General features: G+C 33.4%; 2 protein-coding genes across 31 annotated transcripts in view; one reads left to right on the forward strand and one right to left on the reverse strand.

Annotated features, from left to right (window-relative positions):
* The window catches only part of LOC112042478 (uncharacterized), a 169,049-nt gene extending 156,193 nt beyond the window's left edge, over positions 1-12,856 (reverse strand). For 16 of the 25 annotated variants that reach the window (XR_015335258.1, XR_015335251.1, XR_015335239.1 and 13 more), the window contains exons 1-4: positions 12,819-12,856; positions 11,666-11,701; positions 11,087-11,194; positions 9,971-10,069 (exon numbers count right to left, since the gene is read on the reverse strand). The gene's annotated coding sequence lies outside the window, so the exon portion shown is untranslated. Of the gene's footprint in view, positions 1-9,970; positions 10,070-11,086; positions 11,195-11,643; positions 11,702-12,818 lie in introns of all 25 variants that reach the window. The other 9 variants (XR_015335262.1, XR_015335242.1, XR_015335261.1 and 6 more) reach the window with 7 other exon arrangements.
* A 208-nt stretch (positions 12,857-13,064) lies between these two features.
* Positions 13,065-25,156, forward strand: part of LOC106174791 (uncharacterized) — a 34,423-nt gene continuing 22,331 nt past the window's right edge. For 5 of the 6 annotated variants that reach the window (XM_087014698.1, XM_087014695.1, XM_087014697.1 and 2 more), the window contains exons 1-21: positions 13,065-13,138; positions 13,867-14,022; positions 14,390-14,462; positions 15,127-15,237; positions 15,835-15,959; positions 16,452-16,635; positions 17,072-17,140; positions 17,484-17,706; positions 18,207-18,319; positions 18,675-18,800; positions 19,639-19,833; positions 20,199-20,344; positions 20,814-20,947; positions 21,308-21,414; positions 21,825-21,922; positions 22,132-22,233; positions 22,561-22,698; positions 23,144-23,252; positions 23,667-23,783; positions 24,180-24,380; positions 24,725-24,834. In XM_087014698.1, coding sequence (XP_086870824.1) covers positions 13,886-14,022; positions 14,390-14,462; positions 15,127-15,237; positions 15,835-15,959; positions 16,452-16,635; positions 17,072-17,140; positions 17,484-17,706; positions 18,207-18,319; positions 18,675-18,800; positions 19,639-19,833; positions 20,199-20,344; positions 20,814-20,947; positions 21,308-21,414; positions 21,825-21,922; positions 22,132-22,233; positions 22,561-22,698; positions 23,144-23,252; positions 23,667-23,783; positions 24,180-24,380; positions 24,725-24,834 — 2,618 coding nt within the window. In that variant the 5' untranslated portion in view covers positions 13,065-13,138; positions 13,867-13,885. The remainder of the gene's footprint in view (positions 13,139-13,866; positions 14,023-14,389; positions 14,463-15,126; positions 15,238-15,834; positions 15,960-16,451; positions 16,636-17,071; positions 17,141-17,483; positions 17,707-18,206; positions 18,320-18,674; positions 18,801-19,638; positions 19,834-20,198; positions 20,345-20,813; positions 20,948-21,307; positions 21,415-21,824; positions 21,923-22,131; positions 22,234-22,560; positions 22,699-23,143; positions 23,253-23,666; positions 23,784-24,179; positions 24,381-24,724; positions 24,835-25,156) is intronic. The other variant, XM_087014696.1, reaches the window with a different exon arrangement.

The raw sequence follows: 25,156 nt of genomic DNA on the forward strand, positions 1-25,156 counted from the left end.
GAAAACAAAAATAAACATGTTTACTTTTAGATATATATTCCCACAAAAAGAAACAAACACACACTTTTGTGTATGCACCAATTATATTTTGGGGAATATTTCTACCAAAAATACATAAAAAAATATTATATTGCACATATCTACTGTTGACACAAACAGCACTTATTGCACTAGAAATAGTTTACATTCCTTTTTTGATAAAACAAACAGGGAACATGAAGTAATTGAATGGTAACCTTCACTAAATTACAGACTGGCTTAATACCCTACAATTTACTATCTAATACATAGACTTTGGAATGTAAATCATTTCCCAGTTGAGCGCTGTAATGACATCTCAGATGTATCAAGACTTTTCATTGGGTAGAATTTCTTCAACTTCTAGCCAATCACAGGTTTGTGTTGGTTCAGTGAGTTTTAACTCGAGTGAAAAGGACTGAATTGTCTTTGGTGATAAATGTTTATGTAAATGTTGACAGTCAACAATTAAGAGGGTAACTTCCTGACACTGAATGCAAATTGACCGGGTCAAATTTTTGTTGATTTTTTTTTCTTTAGTTGTTTGCTTTATTTTAATTAGTATAATCATTTCCACACTCTGAACTAAATAAACTGGTAAGTTGACATTCACATGGTAGGATGACTCTCTCATCCTTAAGTTAAAATTTTCCCTTTTTCATTTATAGGGTTAAAGGAAACATTGTTTGGGATTTATCAGAATTGGAGGATTGTCTGAGATAGGACAGTAGAAAACAGGGTTGCATATATACAAAAATGTGATAACTCTTGTAAAAAATTAACCATTCTTGTTCACATTTGATCTCAACCTGCATTTTAACCAAGTAAAACAAAAGTACTATTTGACAGCTAAAAGTAGAACAAATGTCTCAAACAGTTACAGCAACAGCTACAGTGCCAGCAAACACATAAACGGACTTTGCACAAGTTAATTAAATCAAAATGAAATTATCTTCGACACTGTTGCAAATTTTCTTCTCGTAAACTTTGTTATCACTTAATAGGTATTATCTCTTTTCCTCTTCTTTCTTTCTGTACTTAACTTGTGCTCCTGATATATATATGAAGTTTTACATTTACTCTGTTGTATATATGTATATACCTATCCATTTGTTTTATTTATTTATTTACTTATTTAATTTAATTTTGTGGAGAGCATATAATGCTTCCAGCGCCTTGCCTCCACTTCATTCTTTTGAATAAACGTTGTTTAAAAAAAAAATTAAATCAAAGCATACAAACATTTGAGACAAAAATAATTAGAAAACTATATCTAGAATCTTAACTTTAGCTGCCAAAAAAGTGTTGATTATTTATTTAATTCATTTTATGCCAATGGAATATCTGTATCTAAAATATCTTGTGTTGCATGCACTGTGTAGGGGTAAATGCATAACTTATCCTGCTTTATCAAGTCAGATTTCCAACGAGTGCATCAAGAGACTGTGTTTGGGTAGAAAAGATGGTGCTTAAATTATGATCCAATATTTATTAGCACCATGTTTGGTGAAGAAAAAAATAATTGTGTATGCAGTTTCTCAAGTGGGGCACCTTACGAGTGGGTATGATTTATCATATCTATAAACAACAGCTCCATGAAAGGAGCCACTTTTAAAATGATAAGCAATGATAACTGTAAGTGCAAAATACTTCATATTACAAAAAGCACACACAAACAGTGGAGTTCTAGCTGTCAGGCATGTGAAGATATGTGTATATAATAAAATAACCTTGAAGAACATTGACGCAGGTATCAATCCTTTGCCCTTGGTTTTAGAAGACAGTTACAAGTTATTCACAATTAATGATTGTTTTTTTTAACTTAGCACATGCTGAATTACAAATGTACTCATTTTATGTAAATAAAAAACCCTGAATACCACCAGCTTCTGTGTCAGTGCTTGCATGCTACCACAGTGAAATAAAGAGGGAGATGAGAATCTGCATTTATGGACCAAATGAGAGCATAATTTTCAGAAATTACCCAGAAAACATATCACAGTGACAATATTGTGAAACAATAACAGCAGAAATAAACTGATCTATAGCACCACCAAGTGCTTTTGTAATCCAGAAGTATAAACATATACGCACTTGTTAGCTTTTTCTAATTAACATAACATCAGACTTTCTTTACCATAAAACAATACATTGCAGTGACTCATAACCGAAAAGATTTTAACTTTACATTTCATGCCACAAAAAGTAAAAAAAACTATTGCCATGGTGATTAATTATGGTAAACAGACTGAATGTAATAAACAAACTGAATGGCTGTCTGCACGTTTGGCTGAAGCGTGGTAAAACATCATTTATGCGTTAAGGCAGTTCATGATATATTGAAACATCTGTAGTGATTTTTCAAAAGACAACTGGGTTTTGTGAGTTGGAGGTTTCTTCCCTTCATCTGAAGAGAAAAGAGCATTCTTCTGGCTCAAATACAATGCTTTTCTCTGATGACAAAAATGGAATAACAATTCCACAAACTGAAATTCATAAGATATTGAAGTAACATTTAGCAATCTTTAAAAACACATCAAGAAGATTAAGTTAAATATGTCTCCATTTGAAAATAACAACTCACACTTCTATTTGGGTTATTATTCATGTCACATTTAGAATGGAAAACAGTTATTTCAACAGCCTCAGGTGTTAAATGCAAGTATAAATAAAAATAAGTTAACAGTGTCAGTACCTATAAATCCCTGGTTACCAGTTATATAGCCTGCTGATTCAAACCTTCATGGTACCATACATCATACACATGTACCAGAATACATGCCAGACTTAGAAACCCCCCCCCCAACCCCTTAAAGAGCTGCTCACAATGACCACTATACATTAAGACTGAAACATAGCTTTAATACAGAAGTTGGATTGTTGTAATTTTATTTAATATTTAAATAAATGCTCCTAACCCATGTCTGGTTTATTGTTTTAATACAGGTCTTCAAGTCATTTAGATGATTCAGATTCTTCCATCCCAGTGTTTTTTTTTTTTTACTCAAACACTGTCACAGTGGTGCATGCAGGTTACCTCATTTGTCAACCGTTTAAGAAAAATGATGAAATTTTTTTAAAAATCCAAACAATGTACAAAGGCTCAGTGAGACCACATATATGCCAGGTAGTCCCAGGAAGGAAATAACACGAAAACTTGAGGTAAAAGTTTCACCCCATTAAATTCTCGTACATCTAAAAGACGGAAAAGAGAATGAGACACGCTTGATAAATGCCACAAGAAAAACAGAGAGAAAACTACAAGCAAAAATGCTAAAAAGGGTCCATTATGTCTGTGGTGTATGGTTAAACATCAACCACACAGAAGGAAACTCAAATTATGTTTCTAATTTTGGAAGTAGACGGACAGCCATGGCGCTGTAGTGCCTGGAATAATGACATGTTTGTGGTCCACTTAAAATTTGCATATTTGGCATAAAAACAAAACAAAACAAAAGCACATGTTAATGCAACACTACCATTTTTGTCCTGAGAGTATCATAATAAACAAAGGATCACCCCCCCCCGTCCCATTTTTAAGTAATATTTTAAGTAAGCCACTAGTACACACACATCCCCCATTTTCCAAAATCACAGTGGATTCTGTTACTTTCCCTTCTCAAAAAGTATGAAAATTAAGCCACACACTACAAAGCCCACAAGAACCATGGTTCATACATCTTCCCCCATTAAATGCATACATTAAACGGTGCCCTGATACTCAGTTTTGTGCCCCCTTCCTCCTCTCCCACCTCTCCCCCTCCAAAAATTACTTTGCATTGGTTAAAAAGAAAGGGGGGCAAAATATCCTGGTCATACACAACTGATACAAAAAGGTCTTTAAACACAAACTTGTTCCCCAAACAAATATCACCACTGTAACTTATTTACTTTCACAAGCAGGAGGCAAGAGGACATATATTCTAACTAAAATCATTGTGTGATTATCTCAGAGCCTTTGCAGACAAACTCCTCACTGTGAAGTGAAATTCAACAAATTATCATGACAATGACAATCTTCTTAATCATTTCTTGCAGTACAGTTGTACATGGCCTTTTTTTAATGAGGCAATTGAACTCTTGACTTAATTTGATATATCAGAAGCATGTCACTATCAGCTGAAATATCTCAGATCCAAAAATCTCAAATCCCTTCTTTGTCAATTTCTCAAATTTAATGATCAATTCACTTGTCACTGCCCATTCCTTGACTGACTATTGTTTTGGAACTATATTTAGGTGGCGGCCTGTCTCTATGCATTCCAAGTGTTAAGGCAAAAAAAAAAAAAAAAGAAAAAAAATCTACATAAATACAGGCCAAGAATGACCAAAATGCACATCCTTTGTATTTCAGGAGCTCTGCAGCAGCAAATGAAATATATTATTATTTTTATTATTTTTTTCTCATAAAAAGGTTGTATAATGATGTTTGTTGCTGACAAACAAAAATGACAACTATACTTTGCTTTCAAACAGAGGTCACGCAAGGCATAATGCTTGAATATTTAATGTACATGTGTTACAAATGCTTTGATGACTATTATTTTTCTTGGTCTTCAAATTCTGATGTTAATATAGTCTCTATAGTCTCTGCTCTAGGTTGTGCAGTCAACAGCCAATGCCCCCAAAGAAGATGGCCTGGCAGCCAAAAAAAATTTTTGATGCCTAAATATTGTTTCTTCTTTTCAAAATTCCCATATCACTGTGGACTGAAGTAATAAAAGTACCTGTAACCTCTGTCAATAATTAAGTGGTATAAGAGACAGCCAAATTGCAGGTAATGAGGCTGTTCTTCGCTTCTACACAAGCCCATATGTCTTGTTGTCTGAGCTCTCAGGCAACAATCCACACACAACATTTTTCATAGTTTGCTACCTCTCTCAGGGCACCATTAGACAATATTATCACACAAGAAACGAGACACGGCGTCCTCTAAAGATGAGACAGCGATAATTCCTCAAGACAATGATGCATTAAATGAAATAAAAGCTCACGTCTGAATGCTGTTTCATATATTTGTTCTGGACATTCCTTGTGTCATTTAAATTTCATATCACTATTTATCAAATTATTTAATATGCAGTTAGCAGGGATCTTTATCATACCGATTTCAGGACACACGTAAATACGCATAATAGTACAACCATCAGTCCACAGCATCATGCCTATAGTGAACAATGGGAACATCAAAAGTTTTTTTTTCCACAAAGTCACCACAAGTGCCAATTGAATGAGCAATTTGTCCTTGGCTGATGTTGTTTTCTATAACCTTGAATTTCTGCAATATCATAAATTACCCATAACAATCTCCTAATAAGTTTTTTTTCTGTCACTGTCTGGCTCTATTATCCTTTGTACTTATCATGTCAAATGATAGACCATAACATTTATTTATTGAAGAGGAATTTTTTTTTTTTTTTTTTTTTTGCATTCTTAAGTTAAAAGCATCAACTACCTACAAGTCGAGCTGACACAGAATTATCAGTTACTTCCTCGGAGTTAAGCTATGCCTTCATTGCTAGACCTGTGGACCTGTTAGCTAGATATAGGCTATTAACACCATCAGGTCACTGCCTTAATACAGCCTGCATGCCCAAAGCATATAAACAAAATTGAAATTATATTTATGGACCAAAATATTTTTTTAACTTGAAATAGGGGAATTTCTAAATCCACATCAATTTCTGTAACAGTAGCCGTCCTATTTACAAAGGGGGGGGGGGGGGCAGGCTTTCAAAATGCAATTACAACTTTATGCAATATATTCAGCACATATATATTCAGCATCATCTTGCAGGAAAAAAATACAGCACAGACATTAATTTACTACTTAATCAAATGTGATTTTTTTTTATTTGCCATGACCTTGAAACATGCCAGAGCCAAATATCTACTAATAAATCAAAATAATTGTGATTTTCATTTGCTGTAACCTTGAGACATGATCATAAGGTCACATTTTGTACGTCTGCATGCTTTTTTTTTTTTTTTTTTTAACATCAAGTCAATTATTAAGTACTCAAAAACTACAAAAATGCATTAAATGATACATCACTGTGAGACCGAATCATCTCAAAATTCCATCTGGACCACATCTTATAAAAGGACTTAATTCCATCCCATTTTAAATGTCACTCTGTCTACATCAGTCACATAAGATTAAACTCTGTGCGCTAGTTAAATCACATATTGCACGGAATTAGGCCATCTGACTATCACATGAGAAGTTTAGTCCAACAATTGGTCTTACCTATAAAAGACTAAAATTTCAGGTTCCTTTGACTTGAGATCAATCAGTGGTAATCCATCTAAATAAAATATTCAGTTTATTTTCTACTAAAGATGATATATATATATATATATATATATATATATATATATATATATATATATATATATATATATATATATATATATATATATATATATATATACTAATACCACTAATTTTTTTACCAATTTATTTATCATCAGGAGGCAACTTCTTGAGAAAAAACGGTTGAATCACAATGGTGCTATAACCTTTAAAAAATAAAAGATTACTCAATATCCTCAGGAAATATTTGTAATTGTGGAGAAAGGTTGCGTGATAATTCATTCATGTCACAGGATATTATTGGAGAGACTAACAAGATCTTAACTAAAATCTATGACAAAGATTAATGTCACAGTGACCGTCTTTACAATATTTATTGCATTGTTATTTGATCTTGTAACTAATTGATTTCCAAATTACTCAGGATGGAGGAGATATAAACATTTACTTTTTATCATATCATATCACCATAATCATCATCTGTTGTTGTTGTAATTATTATTATTATTATTATTATTGTCATTATTATTATTATTATTATTATTATTATTATTATTATCTTAAATTTTCTTTAGTTAGCATGTTCTTTTAAAACATTCATTACCACATTCAGTTCATTCAAAGAGTGTCAGATTCTAAGGGGATGGGGGGGGGGGGGGGGGAGAGAGAGAGGGGATTCCTGTGCCATGCATGCCAGCTTCTTCTTTATGGAAATGCCATATCTGCATGCATGCCCATTGGTCATTGAAGTGGAGCAGCAATTCTGACTAGATTATAACTGGATATTTTGCCTTAAATCCATTATTTTTGTAGTGCCTTTGAACTGGACATTGGACATGGTTCATAAACCCTACATGACATTTGTGATTGGAGCAGTAGAATTTTCAAATCAGAAGCTACTTTAAACATTCAGACATGGCAAAAGGGGGCTTGCGTGGAAATTTGAAGAAAAATAAGGTGGCCAATGTTTGCTCTGACAGGTCAACCGATGCCTTTTCTTTTAAACAAAACATTTGAAAGGAGAATCCCATTTCCTCTCCATTTTTGGGATCATCATGGCATCCCAAGCATGTGTAACTAAAAGTGAAATCCAAACCAGCACATTCCCACTACTAAATGCACAGATGTTACAATTGTCACTGTCAGTTTCTGATAAGGCAATATGGAGAAAGGCCTACTGTCAGGTAAATAGAGGCAAAACAAGACAGTTAGGAGGGGGGGGGGGGAGCTCTGGGAACTGCCAGTTATGTTCTGAGCAATGTTCTTTTACTGGTTGGTCAGTTATCTAAATATTTCAGATTACCAAAGAACAATTTCTGAAAATAATGTGATATTGTAAATCTGATTCCATTTACTAGCAGTTTATTGACTTGACCTTACAATCACTCAATATTTAAACACCAGCACTGTCATCATTAAAGATGTCCCAAAATAAATTGAAGTAAATATATAAGCACCACGTCAAATCTGACATATGCTACTGGTTTGAATTTTGCATTTGCATCAGGTTTACAGGCAAACATTAAAATTAATTAAAACCACCATCAGTGACAATCACTGGTACAGAAAAGTGACAGCTATGATATCAGTCCTCAAAGAAAAGGCTACTACATCAGCACACTTTGTTGCTCACATATTCCTATATACATGTTCTTTTGAGTCAAACATCACAAGTAATGTTGCCACCAGCTACTCTGAGCAGAAAACACAGTTAACTTGACTATATTTTCCTAAAGTGTTTATTGTATGAAGATGCCATGTTAAGTGGCATTTTAAAACCTCACTACTAAAAAAAACCCACACACACTCAATGTCTGAATTCAATTAGAGATGTCACTTTCAGATTTATACTAATTAATATTGTTAATATAGTGAACTCCATCATGGCAGGTATTAAGCCAAATTGCCTCTCAGTAATCAAAATGTCTTAATAATGACAAATATTAAAAATTAAACCACCACGATCATTGATACAAGACACTGACAGCCATGATGTGTCCTCATACATAAGGGCATTGCATGTACTCTTAGCTGCTCAAAAATTTCTGTGTTCATGTTAATTTTTTTGGCAATTTAATTGAAAAAGTTATCCAAATTTACTTTTTGGTAAATTTTAAAGTGAATACTAAATACTGTTAAGTAAATATTAAAAGATCATTAAAGCAAAAGGATTACATTTTTTCACCTCTTTATCAATAGTATTGTAAGATACTTTGAAGCGCGTACTGACACACACCTTGAAAAAGGGTAGTGTGGTCCAATTTACCAGCGAATTCAGGATCGTTCGGTGCCGAGTCTGGTAGTTGGGTAGGCCTGACACTGGATGAAGATGTCATCTTGACTAGCAATTTAAAGATGCATTTGAAGTCTTTTTTTTTGCCAGAAAAGCCTACCAAATGCCACCGTATAGCTGAAGTTAGTGTAACTTAGAGAAACACTGTAAGACATGGTTTCCTATTACCGAAAAATGATATTTGACTGGATATTTTCTCTTTGCTCTCTGTGCTGTATGTAAATGGGGCAGATAAATATGTCAGATAAGTATTACGACCAAAAATTGAAAATAGTGCAGTTTAAAGTTCTTCATGCCTGATCAAGTGATTAATTCTGTTCATTCCTTGGCATGTTGACTTTATTTGAAAAGGAAACTAGTAGATGTGGTTTATATGCATTATAATTACTGGGAATCCACGCTCCACCAACGCTCACTTCAAATATACCTTTAATAACTCACTACTTAAAAAACTCATGCACATACACACTGTCACTTCGATACAAGATTTCATTATGGGTTTCAATTAATAAATCTCATTTATATAGTGTATTCCATCATGCCAGGTATGGAGCCAAACTGCCTGTTAGTAATCAAAATAGCCTAATTAATTATGATAAATTTGGGATCAGCTTTCAATCTACACACATCCCTGTCTAAACACATCTTCAGACTTATCTTCCTCAGACAGCCCATAAATAGCGCAACGTGTTCTTTAACATCAGATCTCTAAAATACAAACTTAATGCATCCTCCTTGAAGATACCATCAAAAACAGCCGGAACTGGGAGGAGGGAGAGGTACATGGAATGCCTCTGGTACAAATCCTCTCATTTTTATAAAGTGTTAATAGGCAGGAGACATGGAGGCCAATGAAGAGACAATGTTGTGTCGATATACATGGAGGTTAAACTTGGTTAAATTCCCACACTTTAAAAGAGAGATAGTGTTGACCTTTTAATAAGCAAAAATAGGCTAGGCCCAGGGGGGTTAGGGGGATGGGGGGGGGGATGAAGAGGACAAAGAAAATGAAATGCTGATTTATTAATAAACAGAGCAGCATATAAGTATATTCTTTTTATTAATAAATTACCAGTATGAACTGTGAACACAAGTTTACACAAGGGCCATTCATAAAAATTACATAACAGTAACTTTAAAAAATAATTTTTGCAATAATAAAATGACTCTGAGACTGAATAACAAAAACAACTCAAAGAAGAGCCCATTGTATTAGTGGCGGAAGATTTGCAAAAACAAATTATGCAACACATCTAAGGCATGCAAATCACAAGGTTACCCAAATGTCAGTGTGGAAATCTCCCCCATTTCCCTATCGTATGATCATATTTGGTCTTGCTTACCTGAGTAATTTCTTGAACTTCGCACATTAATGAGGATCCTAGGTTTTCTGATATTCTCCTTTTACCAAATTCTCGCCCAATGTCTCCCTAAGGTATGACCTAGTAAAGAAAGTTTTGCAAAATATTTCAAAATGACAAAGTATTCAATTGTAGACAATGCAAAAGGATGGGTGTGTGTGTGTGGGGGGGGGGGGGAGGAAGGGATGTGAAAACAATTACGATGACAATTACATTGAAGTCGAAAATTAATTTAGAGAAGGACCTATAATTTTCATTTAACTCTACATATATATCACTGACTTCAAAATATTGTCTATTCATGTTCTAAGGCTTCAGTATGATGTGAATTTGAGCATGAATTTCAACACCACAAACAAGCTCATATTTTAAATGAATCCAAATTACCTTTATTATTAACTATTCAAAGAAAAATAGAGGATAAAAATCTAAACCCCTAAGGCACAACTAATGAAATATCTAGTTAAAGGATTTTTACCACCAAAAAGTTAAGTTTTACTTTTTCAAGATACTACCACTTGTACATAAGGAAAGGGCATTCTTACTTTTACTAGTATTTATATTATCAAAATAGTTTTGAGATCAATAAGCATTGTATCACTGACTTCATGCTTATAAATATCACCCTTCATATCCCTGATGTGACTTTATTGCACCATACTTGGAACTCCATTTAATTGTAAAAGAACTTCTAAGGAAATTCAAGTTCAAACATACAGGAATGGTCAGGCCATTTGGTTAAAATGTAAAAAAAAATACGGTGTAGAGACCAGAAGGCCACCTAAGCCAATGATATTTTTGCCGCCCGAGATCAAAGTTCAAAACTTTCATCCCTGCACACATAGGTTCTTATTGATAAATGCTGAGGGATGAATTTGGCTTAGACAAAAAAATGGATTTTTTTCCATAATACACTAGATTAAAAAAATGTTACATGCACTGTTTGGAAAGCTGAAGTTGACAGGGACACCAAGGAAAAACTACCAAAAAACACAAGTTTCAGTTTGTTTTGGTGGAGCATTCTTTGCCAAGAATTTGCCAAAATTGCCTTTGAAACAAAATACACACAAGTCTTTATAAATTTAAACCAGCACAAACCCAGTACACCTGACCACTGAGGCTAAGACGACTCACGAAGAAAAAGGACGCCACCTGGAGATTTTTGCTGTCAATGTAATCACTCCCATTTGGGCCAATTCTGTCTTCCTACAAGCAACAAAATTTTTTCGATTATAAATTAACTCTGAATATGATTCTGTAGCTGAACAATTTATTAGCAGTAACATATATTTATAAAAAAAAAGCTATTTTCATATATGGTTAAAGAAATTTAAAAAAATACAGTTTGTAGATTAATTTTTTTATCATTATCAATAACAATCAGTAGCAATAATTAATATTATTTTATGAAAAAAACACATTTACATGAAACAAATTCCAAATAAATAATGTATCCAAGTAATGCAACAAATTACAGACAAAAATGGATTATGTTTATATATATATATATATATATATATATATATATATATATATATATATATATATATATATATATATAGTTCCTGGCACCACCAATGGTGGCACCACCTTCCAGTCTACAGCATTTAAGAGACATCCACCCATCCACTGATTTGTAAAAAAGATGGCAGCACCTTACAGTCACATCTTGCTCACCCAAAATAGTATTCCGGTTTGTGGAGATAACTGAAACTAAAAAGAGTTAAATACAAGTTAAAGAAGACTATAAATAGTGCCTTAAAGTATTCTTACTTAATGACTTTAAAAATTGCCAAATTAAGTCAAGAGATTATCAACAAAAGCAAAGCAATGACCCTTAAAGAAATTTTGATTTTTACTTCTATCAGCTGTTAAAATTTTAAGTTACAAATTTTCCATTCTCCATTCTCTGCTCATGACCTTTATTCTATGACTCAAAAGCATTTACATATTTTAAAAACATATAAATTTTTTTAATATATTTTCATGAAATTTCTGCATACATTGGTTTCTGATATTTTGTTTTAAATGCTGAAACAAATATCAGATATGCTAACCCCCCCCCCCCCAAAAAAAAAAATCAGATATGTATAATTGTATTACTGTCATTATACAATGCTATTAATTCTTTTTTAGATTTTAAAAGAAGTGTTCAATTATACCAGTACAGTTATATTGAAGCATACCTGACTGACACCCATCCTTAGTTGTTATACCTTATTGGCACCAACTAATACAACAACTTTCTATTGTATACAGTACAAACCTAATATTTATATAAATACATTAATACAACAACTTTGTATTGTATACAGTACAAACCTAATATTTATATAATTTTTTTTTCATTTGTTCATTCCTCTGTTATTGTTACTGTCACTATTATTATTATTTCCATCATAACTAACTTGATGAGTTCATTATTTTAATCATAAAAGAAACTAGTCTTAAACTGAAACTAAGTTTCCAATGATTCAACGGTGTGATAAAATGGTATCAATCCCCAATCAGTTTTTTTCAATAAATTGTATCAAAACCCCATCAGTTTCTTCAATAAATTTACTTGACGACTTTCAACGGACTATTACCAAGTGTTCTGTCACTTGTGCATAATAACAATGGAAATCAACCACAAGCATAATTTATGTATGAACAGTGGAATGAGTATGTAGAAAAATAAGTATAGCTTTAAATCTAATGTGTAACAACACGAACTGGCTGCATGCATTGTTACTTAGACATAAAGGAGATCAGCATAGAAAAAGAAACACATACATCTCTAAAGAAAATGCAGAAATTTGACATTTAGCAAATGAATGAATACTTTTACCGTCAGACACCTGTTTTGTGACCTTCACCTTTTAATTTAATAAAGAATAGCACACGGAACAACGTAATCCTTTAGAATTTACTTGAGCAGAAAATTTTCATCTTTTCAAATATTTATATATTTTATATATACATAATATTTAATAGTAAGTTTGTTTCTTTTAGAAATAAAGATTTTATTTATTATATCATAAAATAATATATTTGATTTACTAGATTATGTATTCTTTGAAATTGACCTTCCCAACGTAGCCTCGTTTCGATGTTGCCTGGGACAAATATGGAGGACGTATACAATTATTGACTTGTCAAATTTACAAGGTGCGTATTTTTGATTACACCTTTCGGGAGTTATTGGTTATAAAGCTGCAGAAAGATAGGAAACTTGTGCGTTTTACAAGTAACATTTAACTTGATTTCTTTGTGAACACGGCGAAATTAGCCATCCTTCTGATGCCTTTATGAATCGATTCTACATGTACTGTTATCGGTTACACCATACAGTAATATGCAGACTCATTTTAAATGTTGCCGTTTATTTTAGTTTTCTTTATTACAAAAGGTTATTACAAAAGCCTCGTGATGCAGAAGAAAATTTATTTTTCACAAATTGTCAACAAAATCATTTAAACAAGTTTGCATTAAGCATTTGTTGATGGGAATGATAACTTTTTTTTTTATATTTTTGGTCTTAATTAACGATTTAAGGTGCAGAGCCTCAGGGTAAGCTTTTCCCACAAATAACTCATACTTGATTAATTTTCCTGGAACTTAATGTATTGTCCTTTCAATAGCCAACCTTTGAGCCCCTGCTCTTACATAATTCTGTAACAATCAGACACCAAAAAAATATATTTTTTTAAAATATATTTCACAGTTATAGAGGTGTCCAATTAAAGACCTATTTTCAAACAGTTCTGAACTGTGAAATGACATGCACAGCTTATGTACCAAATTATCATTTGATTGAATACTTATTTTGGCAAGGTATTATACTTATAAAATGAAGAAATATTTCAAGATTGATTGAAATATGTTATGCTCGTTAGTGCAGATATTATAACCAAAATGGCTGAGGTTTACCAAGTCGCCTCGACGGAGAAGATAAAGAACTTGGAGGCAGAGCTGGCAGGGGACCTAAAAGAGCTGAAACAGGAGATAGAGGAAAATGAGATGGTCCATGGTATACCCCACAAAACTGTCAGGTATGAACCAGTTTGGTTCTTTACATTTATCTATAAAATGATTTTTGCAACAAATGTACTTCCAGTTTTTTGGCAATCTAAACTTTATTTATTCATTTTTTATTTATTATTTGGGTAGATAAGTTTATTGTTAGTAAAATGCACCACAGATAATCATATGGTGATTCTATATATAATAATAATTGAAATCTATTGAGATTAATTAATACACAAATATTAGACTAACACTAATACCACAGGCTACAAACAGGAGCATCATTTCTGTTCTTGTTCAAAACAGAGTTCAATGCATTTGTCATGAAGGTTAGATCTTTAGCATATGATAACTGAATGTGAAATATTAAAATTTAACTTTCACTGTTTTTAGCTCAGTGACTGTTCCAAAAGACACAGAACACTTCAGAAGAGAGAGGAAGATGATTATTGACAGAACTATGGAGGTTAGTGGCTAGCTAAGCTGCAGTTGTCATCTCAAATTAAATCCTTTTTTTTCTGATTCAATCAAAATTGTAAATTGAACAGATGTATGCCACATCTTCATATTTTATGTAATTCTTATTTCATTTAGAATTTTGATTGAGATATATTGCAAGATGGTTTTGCTGAGATTAAAGACCTACATTTCTTTCAAAATATTTATGGTGGAAGAAATTGTTGCTGTACTTTTTAAAAGTCCTCATTTGCTAATCTATGTTGGATACAGGAACAGGGAGGGAAAAAGGAGGCACCTATTTTATTAATTAATTTATTTATTCATTTTTACCATCTTCAAAGTGAAACAAGGTTTATCTCATTTATAAAATGTATATTACTTATATGCTATGTCCAAATATTTGAACTAAGTGTGAAAAGGGTCAAACCTTAATATTTAAGATTATATGCAATCATGCTTATAATTTTAAAATACAAGAGGAGTCTGATGTATTGAATGAGATCAAACTACCAATAATCCACCTTGTTTCTTTGGAGTGTACATGTTTCACTTAGGTCAATATTTCATTTATTCATTCATCCATTTCTTTGTTTGTTTATTTATTTTAAAACGTATTTCCATTTTCATTGCTGGTGACTACAAGTTAAAACCTATATTGGTATCAATTCCAGGTCAGTGAAGCCAAACCTCTGACAATGCAGGCAGATTTGATGAAAGAAGAATTACTTTCAGCTGAAAGTTATGAATACACACCACAAAACTTACCCCTCCTCCTCCATCAAGTAAGTGATATAGTAGGTTTTATCTTTCTCAGAAAGCTAGTTTCTGAAACATCTTAGGTTCATCAGTGCTGTTTATGCATGGCAGTCTTTGCCACAGTTGTTGTAGACAAAGGCTAAATTTTTGATAATTTTTGAAGGCTTGGTTTTTCTCCCCCTTTTCTGCAGTTTCTTCTGCCCTTTAATTTCAAAAGATTGGTATCTTCTACACTGCAAATCCCCTCTTGTTACTATGCTCTGTACAAAAGTGAAATATAGTGAATAAAAATTACAGTGAGTTACTAAGTAAATAGCTTGTCTGCACATGTTGCAGTTTGTCTTGACACATACTCTTAATCTTCAGAATAAATGTCTACGACTCTTGAAATGGTAGTGATGGTGGTTTTTCACACCTTCCTTGATTTCTATCTGTCTTATCCATCCTTGACAAAAATTGTTATTCACACAATCCTACAGGTAACTGGGACGGTTTAACTAACTCACTGAACATAATTACACAGTTTATTGTTAGATTCTCAAACAGCCCCCACCCTCCTTGGTAGGCACATGCAAGAGGACCTTTAATGAACATGGTTAAAGCACAACCAATGTCTTTTCTAGTATTTCCTGGACCGTATTCACCAGCTTGTCCAGGCAAAACACATGCATATGCTGAGGTGGAAGAGATTTTGTGAGCACACCAGCACCATAGAGCCATTATATCCACACTACTCTGAGAGACTGGGGTAAGTGGTCTTCATTGAGAAATACATGGGGGTGCTGCTGCCCCTAGTCACCCCTTTTAATATATATATATATATATATATATATATATATATATATATATATATATATATATATATATATATATATATATATATATATATATATATATATATACAGTAATGAGTAATGTTTGTACAACCCCCCTCCTTTTTTGGGTGCAGACACAAAGCTCAATCTTTATGTAAATTTAAGCCACAGAAACCTGCATTTAACTGGAATACATTTTTGTTAAACTCTCCCCATAGAAAGAGGCTGTATTCACTGCTAGCAAGTGCAGCTTATTGAACAGAGTCAATAATATTTTTAACGTCAATAATATTTTTAATCTTGAGTTAAAAGTGAATGTTCTAACTTGTTTGAAAATTAGAAAAGAATTTTGATATTTTGTGAATGTTTTAATAACAACTATATGATGTATTTGTCCTGAAAATTCATAATCATTTATGTTCCAGCCAAATCATGTCAGAGTACAATGACTGCCTTGAGAGATCTCAACGTCTTGAGATAGCACGCGAGTCCCATCTGTTGGACAATCAAGCCGCCGTACAATCACTGAAGCTGGACGATCTCCTTATCTACCTCCGATGGCTGGTTTGCCATTTTCATTCCATGAAAAGATTTAATCAGTATCTCAGGGTGAGTATGACAGTGGGCACATCAGACAGTTTGGATCTCTACTGGTCACACTGATTTTATTCCATTGGAGTCTCTTGCTGAACATTACTCTGAATATTGAAACAAAAGTAATGGTATTTGTAAGAGTTCATCAACAGTTTTCCTTTGACTAAATGTCTGAGCAACAATTTTTATCATGCTATCTAGTTCTTTTGCTTCTACGACTGCTATTATTCTGTTTTTATGTTGACAAAATGTGAATTATTTTTAAAGAACTAAACATCCCATGTTTTTAACTGTCAGGCATGGTGTTTCAACCCTTCATCATAAAAGGGCCTTGATCAATTCATTAATTTTTAACCATCAATTTCTTTCTGTGCCATCTTTACATAAAAGACAATAAAAATCCTTCTTATTACATTTTACATTATTATTTTTTATTATTTTTTTTATACAGGTTATCCAGTGGTTGCCAGTGACACACAAATTTGAAATTGCACCAGACAAATCAGAAGTTACAGAAGTGGTAATATCCCTGTTTTAAATTAGATATAATTCCTTTTTTAAAACACAAAAATTGACATTTAGTTATTAATAATGAGCTGTTGTTAAAAGAGTTTGTTATGCAAGATTTGAAGAAGGGGGGACTATCAACTTGAGATAAAGGGTGCAAGAGTAGCAAGTCTGCTATGAAGAGTCTGCAGATCATTTGCATGAGAATTAAAAAAGGAAATCATTTTCATCAGTGCAAAAACATATTGAAGTACATCATTCTTTTTTAACATAAGTACCTCTGAAATGAAAAAAAAAAAAGAAAAATGGAAATAACTCCTGCTTTACCTTTAAAAATTTTATCTGATGGTTTTCAGGATGAAAACACCCACCTTAATCGAATGACATCAAGATACCAAGATGACACCTTATCTCCACGGCCCCGATCAGGTGGACGGCCAGGATCTGCCACCACCAGCGCCCCCTCTAGGTCATTCATGTCTGCCCCTCCTCCTCCATCAGCCCCGCCCATTAATCCAGCTATTTTAAGCACAGTCCCTCTGCCTGCATCTAGTATTAGCTTTGCTGCTGCAGCTGCTGGTGAGTACATTATACTTGAGAATTATATTCCAGTTTAAAATTTAAACTATTTCTGAATGCATCTCTAAAATGTGATGAAAGGAGAAAGAATGAGATGTTAGGATTTATGTGTGAACTAGCCACAGTAGGCAAAATTGCAGTTCAAGTTGTGAAGCATGTTTTTAGGTTGAAACTTTTAAGTTTCAACCTAAAAACAATGTATAAAATTGGAAGATGTTGATAGTATTCTTTTGAGTGTTAAGTGTTGAATTTTTTATTGCCATTTCCTTTTGTTTGTGTCAGTAACTTTTGCACAGGGGTTTTTAACAGTGTGCTGGCATGCATATGGATTGGTTTTAAAATTTTTAAGTTAATTTTGTGAAAATTGAAGATAAGACACATAATGCAAATATATTCACAGTTTTGGTTTATTTATTTTATTTATTTATATTTATACATATTTTGTTTACATTATTTGTTGTAACTGCTGTCATTATCACAATGTTTCTCACAATGTACAGGTGGAGGTATTGCATCAGATGAGACCACATTGCACTTGCCATTACATATGAATGACTTGGAGAGCTTGCGACCACAGTTGAATTATCTTGTCAGCATGTATGGTGTGCCAATGGTACGCAGCATGGTTTGTTGTTCGTTTACACACACACACACACACACACACTTTTTGAGAGTCTATGACATTGTGCTTCTATGAAATGCCATGACATGGCACCATGGTACATACTTTAAGTAAAGTAAAATTATTATAAAAGATGAAGTACACTGAGACTTCTGGTAAAAATAAAAGCTCTGGACCAAAATAGCCTAACTAATGTCAACAGACAAACAGATTGCAAACCAAGAGGGCTCCTCAGTGGACTTTAAGATCATTTTCCAGTTTTAAATTAAACATTTTGTGAATGCTTATTTAAAATCAGCAAGATTTCTTACATATGTTAGACCTGCTGTGAACTTGTCTATTCCAGGATATGGAAAATGTCTCCACCACAGCAGATGAGATGGAGCTGTTTGCAGCAGTCAACAGAAAGTTCAGACCACATTTTATCAAACAGGAAACAATGAAAGTTTTCAAGACGTATGATAGGATAGAGGTAGGCGGTGGTGTGAAATGCCAGTGACTTGTGTGAGTATGTGTGTGTGTGTGTGTGTGTGTGTGTGTGTGTGTGTGTGTGTGAGAGAGAGAGAGAGAGAGAGAGAGAGAGAGAGAGAGAGAGAGAGAGAGAGAGTGTAGGATAGTGTAGGGGTTGGGATGAATGAAGAGAGGAGGAGAGGAGAATGAAAGAAAAAAAGATAAATTCTGAACAAAATGAACATCCTGAAATTAAGTTCATTTTTCATGTATCCATAGTATACCTTTTCTAATTTGATGATCAACTGTTTCCCTCTTCTCTGCTGACTTTGTCCCACCTAAGACTCATGTGAGATGGTGTAATTACTGAACCTGCTACTTGTCTGTTGTCTCTGGCCTCAGATGTCAACTAGCTAGAGGCAGCAGACAAAGCAGTCACCAAGCAAGCAAGCATATTCTTATTACACCTACCTGAGTCTCACATGTGATCAAGTCAGCCAAGAAGCTGGACAAAACAGCCATCACCTTAAAAAAGGTATTCTATGGATCTGTTAAAAATTAACCTCATATTACTAAATAAGATCCAATGAAGTCATTTTGAAAAATGAACATAGCTTACATAAAAGGTGGTGAAATGGTTATGTAAAAGGCATGTTGGCCAGGACTTCAGTTATTTCAGTCAGGAGCTTCAACACTTTTTTTGGTTCTGATCTACAAGATGTCAAGTTGTTTGTCAGCACTGTGAACCTTTGTACTATCTCGTTTATTTATTTATTTATTTATTTATTTATTTATTTATTTATTTATTTATTTAAGCATGTTTATGTTTTTAATATTGATAAAATGTTTTCTACCCCTAGCTTGGCCTTGAGAACTGGGGTGCAGACTTGTCTAGCCATGCACTCAAGCAGATCTCTAACTGGCTGCCGTTCATCAAGCTTCTCCCCGAGGTGGACCCTCACCAGGAGAAGATGATGACTGAGTTGAGACAAAAGAACAAGATTGATGAGATTCTCAGGATTCAGTCCAGATTCATGCAAGTTACAGATCCTGAGGTATAAAAGCTGAATCAGATTTTAACTTTTCTGTATAATGGTAGTTTGTACTTATTTATTCATTTATTTGTTATTATTGTTGCTGCTGCTGCTGTTGTTGTTGTTGTTGTTGTTGTTGTTATAAGTTTGTATTATTTTGACTATTTTTGACAACACCTGTACCCTCACACTCCCTGATCAAGATGATAGTCTAAACTAGTGGAGAACAAAAATTTAAAATTAACCTTAGCAGTTGATTGATGATACTGTTATAGTAACTGAGTTATTAAATTTTCAGTACCATCATTTTTTCAGTAGTTCAATGTGAAGTTGCTTGACAATGTCTCTGTTATTTCAGTCTCAATGTTAGTCCTTTTTTTATTCAGAGAATCCAGGACACCTTGCGAGAGCACGCCATCTTTGTGCGTGACCCACGTCAGGTACATGCCGTCTCCGTGTCCTCAAACAGAACAACGTACCACACCAGTGCAGTGTGGAGAAAACTGTATGCTAACCCAGATCTCTTCTCAGAGTATGTATAGTATTCAGTTATTAGCTCCACTTATAACATACTAGTATACAAAACAGTGTGCACCAACCAAAGCTTTACTGTACACCAGGCAGCCAAGGTCGTTCACTCAGCCTGTAGATCTATATTATTTAAATTTTAAATTTACTGATTGTTCAGGAAACTGCTAATTTTATAATACACATACAAAACTCATTAATCCAGTTTGTGCCATTTGGCATTAGCCCTAGGGAATAGCCTTGTACCAAAAAAAATTTACATAACACTAGCCCACTTTTGGACCTTGATTGCAAGAGTGGCTAGTTGCCCAAAAAGTTTTTAATACCATCTGTAAACCCTTAAATTCATGTTTCATTTGTTTATGAGAAAATCACAATCTGTAGACCAACTTCCATGTAAATTTTTAAATTCAAATGAAAATAGTCTAAGGTGGTTCATTTCAGCATTTTACTGTCCTTTATTACAATTCCAGCGACAAGAAGGATGACGGTACTTACCAGGAGTTTGATGAGAAAGACACTGATAATGTGGACTTCAGTAACAGACCCAGGAGTCCCAAGAAAAGAAAGGACAGTTATGATTATGTTAGCACAGTGCAGATGTTAGGTAGGAACTTAATATATGAAGGTCCATATGTATTAGACAAGGATAAAATGTATAAGATGTAGAATAAATGGGTTGGATGAAGGATAAATGTTTTAAATGAGGGTTGAATAATTTACAAGAGTTTTAAATTCATTGGAGGAGGATAAAATATGTTAGGTAAGAAATGGAAAGAAAAATGGTGCATCTAGCATCAATTACAAAAAAGGTAAAAAGATTTAATCTAGGTCTGCATATTCATTTTTTAATACTTTCATGCTCATGTTTATAAAAAAAAAATCAAACATATTTATATTCGACATGCAGGCACACAATCTGTATAAAGAATACACACATAGCATGTATTTTGTTTTCCTCGTGTAGGCTTGGATGAAGGCAACCAGGACAGCAATGACCCAGTCAGCATGCAGGGAGGGTTCCTTACCTTCCTCCACCTCAGACACCTGAGGATTAGAGACCTGCAGAGAACCGTAAGTATTTCTGACTTTAAGATTGAAGAGAACAGTAAGTGTTTCTGGTTTGAGGATGTCAGAGAGAACATTTCTTAAAAATGAGAATCTAGGAATTTTAAAGAACAGAGAGTTTTATCTACTAGCTTTCTTTTGTTTAATTTCTTTTCTACATCTTAGTGTCAGATATTGGAAAAATAGTATTCAAATGGAAGACATTTATTTAAAGCAGATAGTTTATAGCATATTTAAATCATGAATATATCATTTATAAGTAGAACAATTTTTTTTATTGTTGTTAAGATGTTTTCAAGAGTAGTTTATTTACCCAAATTTGAATTAAAGATGTTGCACCTGTGATCAAATTTCTGTTTTAAGCCCATGTGGTCTCAAAACAATATATGTATTTAAAACATTTTTCCCAATTCCAGTGTTTGAGCATCCTGAACTACTTCCGCTCAGTGGAGAGAACTATCACCATTAATGACAGGGGTCTTTCATTGGAGGCTGGGAAGCTGAAGAAGTCTAGGTATGTGAACAAAATTAGACTGATTTATTAATTTATTCATTTTTATAAATATATTTTTTTAATTATTACCTTTTTCCATTTTACATTGACTGTGATTATGGCTTATACAGTGTTCATATAAAACCTACAAATTTAAACAAGAATGCAACAAATTTTGAATTATTATTATTATTATTATTATTATTATTATTATTATTATTGTATTCCAGTCCCCAGAACCACAGGCGAGGTATCCCAGAGTCAGGAGGTATAGGTGGAGGAGGCAGCCTGGGATCTCATGCTTATCTCCACAATACTCCCACAGATTTCAAGTGAGAAAATTTTACAGTTGTTGATTTTAACATTTTTTATTTTGATTTTTCAATTAATTATAATATCAATGATATATCCTCCACCTCAGGGCTGTGAAAATTAGGGAGCAACAATACCATAGATTGTGGATGAAAATTGACCAGTGTTAGGCTGCAGTGTTTTTAGGTCAATAATATTACAGTATCTGTGCTTTTTTATTTTTATTTTCACTTTTTTTTTTTCATTTCTATCTTTTTGGGAAAGCTATAATGAGACTTTATGGAACATGCCTCATAAAAATCTGTTTTTATTTTAAATTTTTTAAAATTATTATTGTTATTAATCAGAGTGAGTGAGACAGAGTTCATGGAGTTCTCAGAAGTGGAGAACCATGATGATTTCTACACAATGGATGAGGGGAGGATCCATGTTCAGGACCAGAGAGGTTACTTCATCATGTATGACGCAGCGCTTGACGACCTCAAGTTAGTGTTGACAGCTGTCGGAACTATTTGAACAAAAATGTCTTTTATAGAATAATTAGAACAAAAATTACTTGTATTAATAGAATAAGCCCTAACAAAAAAAGGGAAAATATAAAATATATATGATTGCGACCCTCTATTACATATTAATCTCCAGCAGTTAAGATGAATTAGGAATAAATTAAGAGTTAAGATCAGTGACCAGAATATAATTACTGTGTACAATCATGTGGTTACTTCCTGATGTTTTGATTGTTTAATCAGCAATTGTCAGAACTTGTTGACAGTTACTGTATCCACTGTGATCATAGTAAAATGTGATAGTATTCCACATCTACTGGTAGGCAGCAAACCCCCTCTTCCACAAAACAGAAAAGGAAAAAAGGGAAAAGCCTTGATAAAATGATGGCTCCTTTAGTACATGATTTTTCTTCATGATTTGCAGAAAACTTGAGCAGGACCTCCTCCTGGTGGCAACTCACTACATAGAGAAGGACAGAGATACAAGGACTGTCAGCGCCGTACAGAGAACACCATCTGCTAAGAAACGACAGGTTTGTAGTATTAAGAGGAAGATGTTCAGTATTTGAGACGTAAGTCCATCAAAGAGTTGGAACAGTTTACAAGAGACATGAGATGGCAGGTAGTCTGAGACTAGTTTTGACTTCAAAGGCAACTGAGTTAAACCAATGGTGTAGAGACTTGAGTGATTTGTCATTTGTTCAGGAAAATAGAAAGATGAAGTTGTATGTTGGTGATGTTGGATTGTTTGTTTTGTTAATCATTATTATGGGATTTTCTTAATTTTTTTGTATCTGTTGTTTATATTTTTCTATCAAAGCAATTCTCAATAAATGCTCAGACTTTTCAGGCAGTAAAATAAACAGGCTTTCAGTGTTGTATCCCAGGTGACTTTGACATCCCCACTTATTTACAGTGTGTTTTTATCTCAATGTATCTAATTGTAGCAACAGTCAGCGGGTGACTTTGATATCCCCAGTTATGCCCACAGTGAGGTGGACAGGTTTGCTGTTCTGCTGGATCTCTGGAATAACCATGCTGCTTTCCTGGAGTGCAAGAAAAATGTAAGATTATGAAGAATATATGGAGTCAAAGTTTATTTTTGTGACACATGTGACCAATTATTTGTATGTTCTGGAAATTTCCTAACAGTTTTATTCATTAGGTACAAATCAACTCAAACTACCATGTATTTCCTAGTTACTACTTGACAGTGTAATTCATCGCAGTACACTTTTTTCATTGAGACTGCCTCTGATATGTAAATTTAATCAGTCAGATATGTTCACTGATTACCTTATTTATTTATTTATTTATTTATTTATTTATTTATTTATTTATTTATTTATTTATTTATTTATTTATTCTTTGGTCAGTTTATTTAATTATTCAAATATGTCTATTTAATGAGGTAGTTAGTTGTTTATTCAGTTTTATTTTTATGGCAATTATAATTTCAGCTTCTTGATTGCTACATGGAGGCATACCAGCATGTATTTGACAGAGATGAGAAGAAGAGCATGGCCCAGGTGATCACCAATATCATGTACAGGGTTCCCAGATATGACTTCAAGGGGGGCTACTTTGTGAAGTCCTACAGACAGGAGTGCATCAATCTCAGGCTACAGACCACTCTTGTAAAGTCTGTGTTAGATAAACAGGTAGGAGTAACAGTTTTTGGAGTCCTTAACCTGTGGAAGAAATTGCAGTGCTTTAGTTAAAGGAAGACAATCATTTAAGATTTTATAATTTTCACCAAATGCCTACATGGCTTTGATTTAACTGTTTATTCTTGGATGAATTGCTTATAAAAAATGTTATTTTGGATCCAGTTGGATCATTTTAGCAGTATAAAGAATACAATTTACTCATTACAATTTTGTGTGCGTATTGTGTTTGTAGTTATTTGACTGGTTGATCTGAGATAAAAAAAACCAGCAAGAGGACAATTGTGCTTGAAGATAAGGAGTTATGATTTAGCTGTATTGTGATTGGTCAATTTCAGATTGAAGATCAGCGGGAGTACATTCAGCATGTGTGCCGGGAGGAGGGTGCAGAGTTTGGTTTACCCTACAAAGTCATTCCAAAGCAACTCATATCAATTAACATGGGCAGGTAAGGAAAAAGCAGCTTTCATTAGTGAACACTGGCTCTTAGTTAAAAGCTGAAAATTAAAATTACATATAGTCATTTATTATATTTGTGGTATTGAAGGCTTTGATTTAGCTTATTGGCAATCTGATTTTCATTGGTTTCTTTAGCTTGAAATATTATAATTTATTGGATGATTGGAAAAAGCAAAAATATATTACAGTGCTTGAATTACAGATGGAATTACAGTTCTGTTTACTTTCACTTACATTTTCAGCTAAAATCATCTTTCTTCCAGGTTTTTGTACATGAAGTTGTGAAAAAACAATATAATTTAAGTATAATA

Source organism: Lingula anatina, chromosome 6 (assembly GCF_051362555.1).
Source record: "Lingula anatina isolate TDL-2025a chromosome 6, LinAna3.0, whole genome shotgun sequence".
In the NCBI taxonomy this organism is placed as follows: domain Eukaryota; kingdom Metazoa; phylum Brachiopoda; class Lingulata; order Lingulida; family Lingulidae; genus Lingula; species Lingula anatina.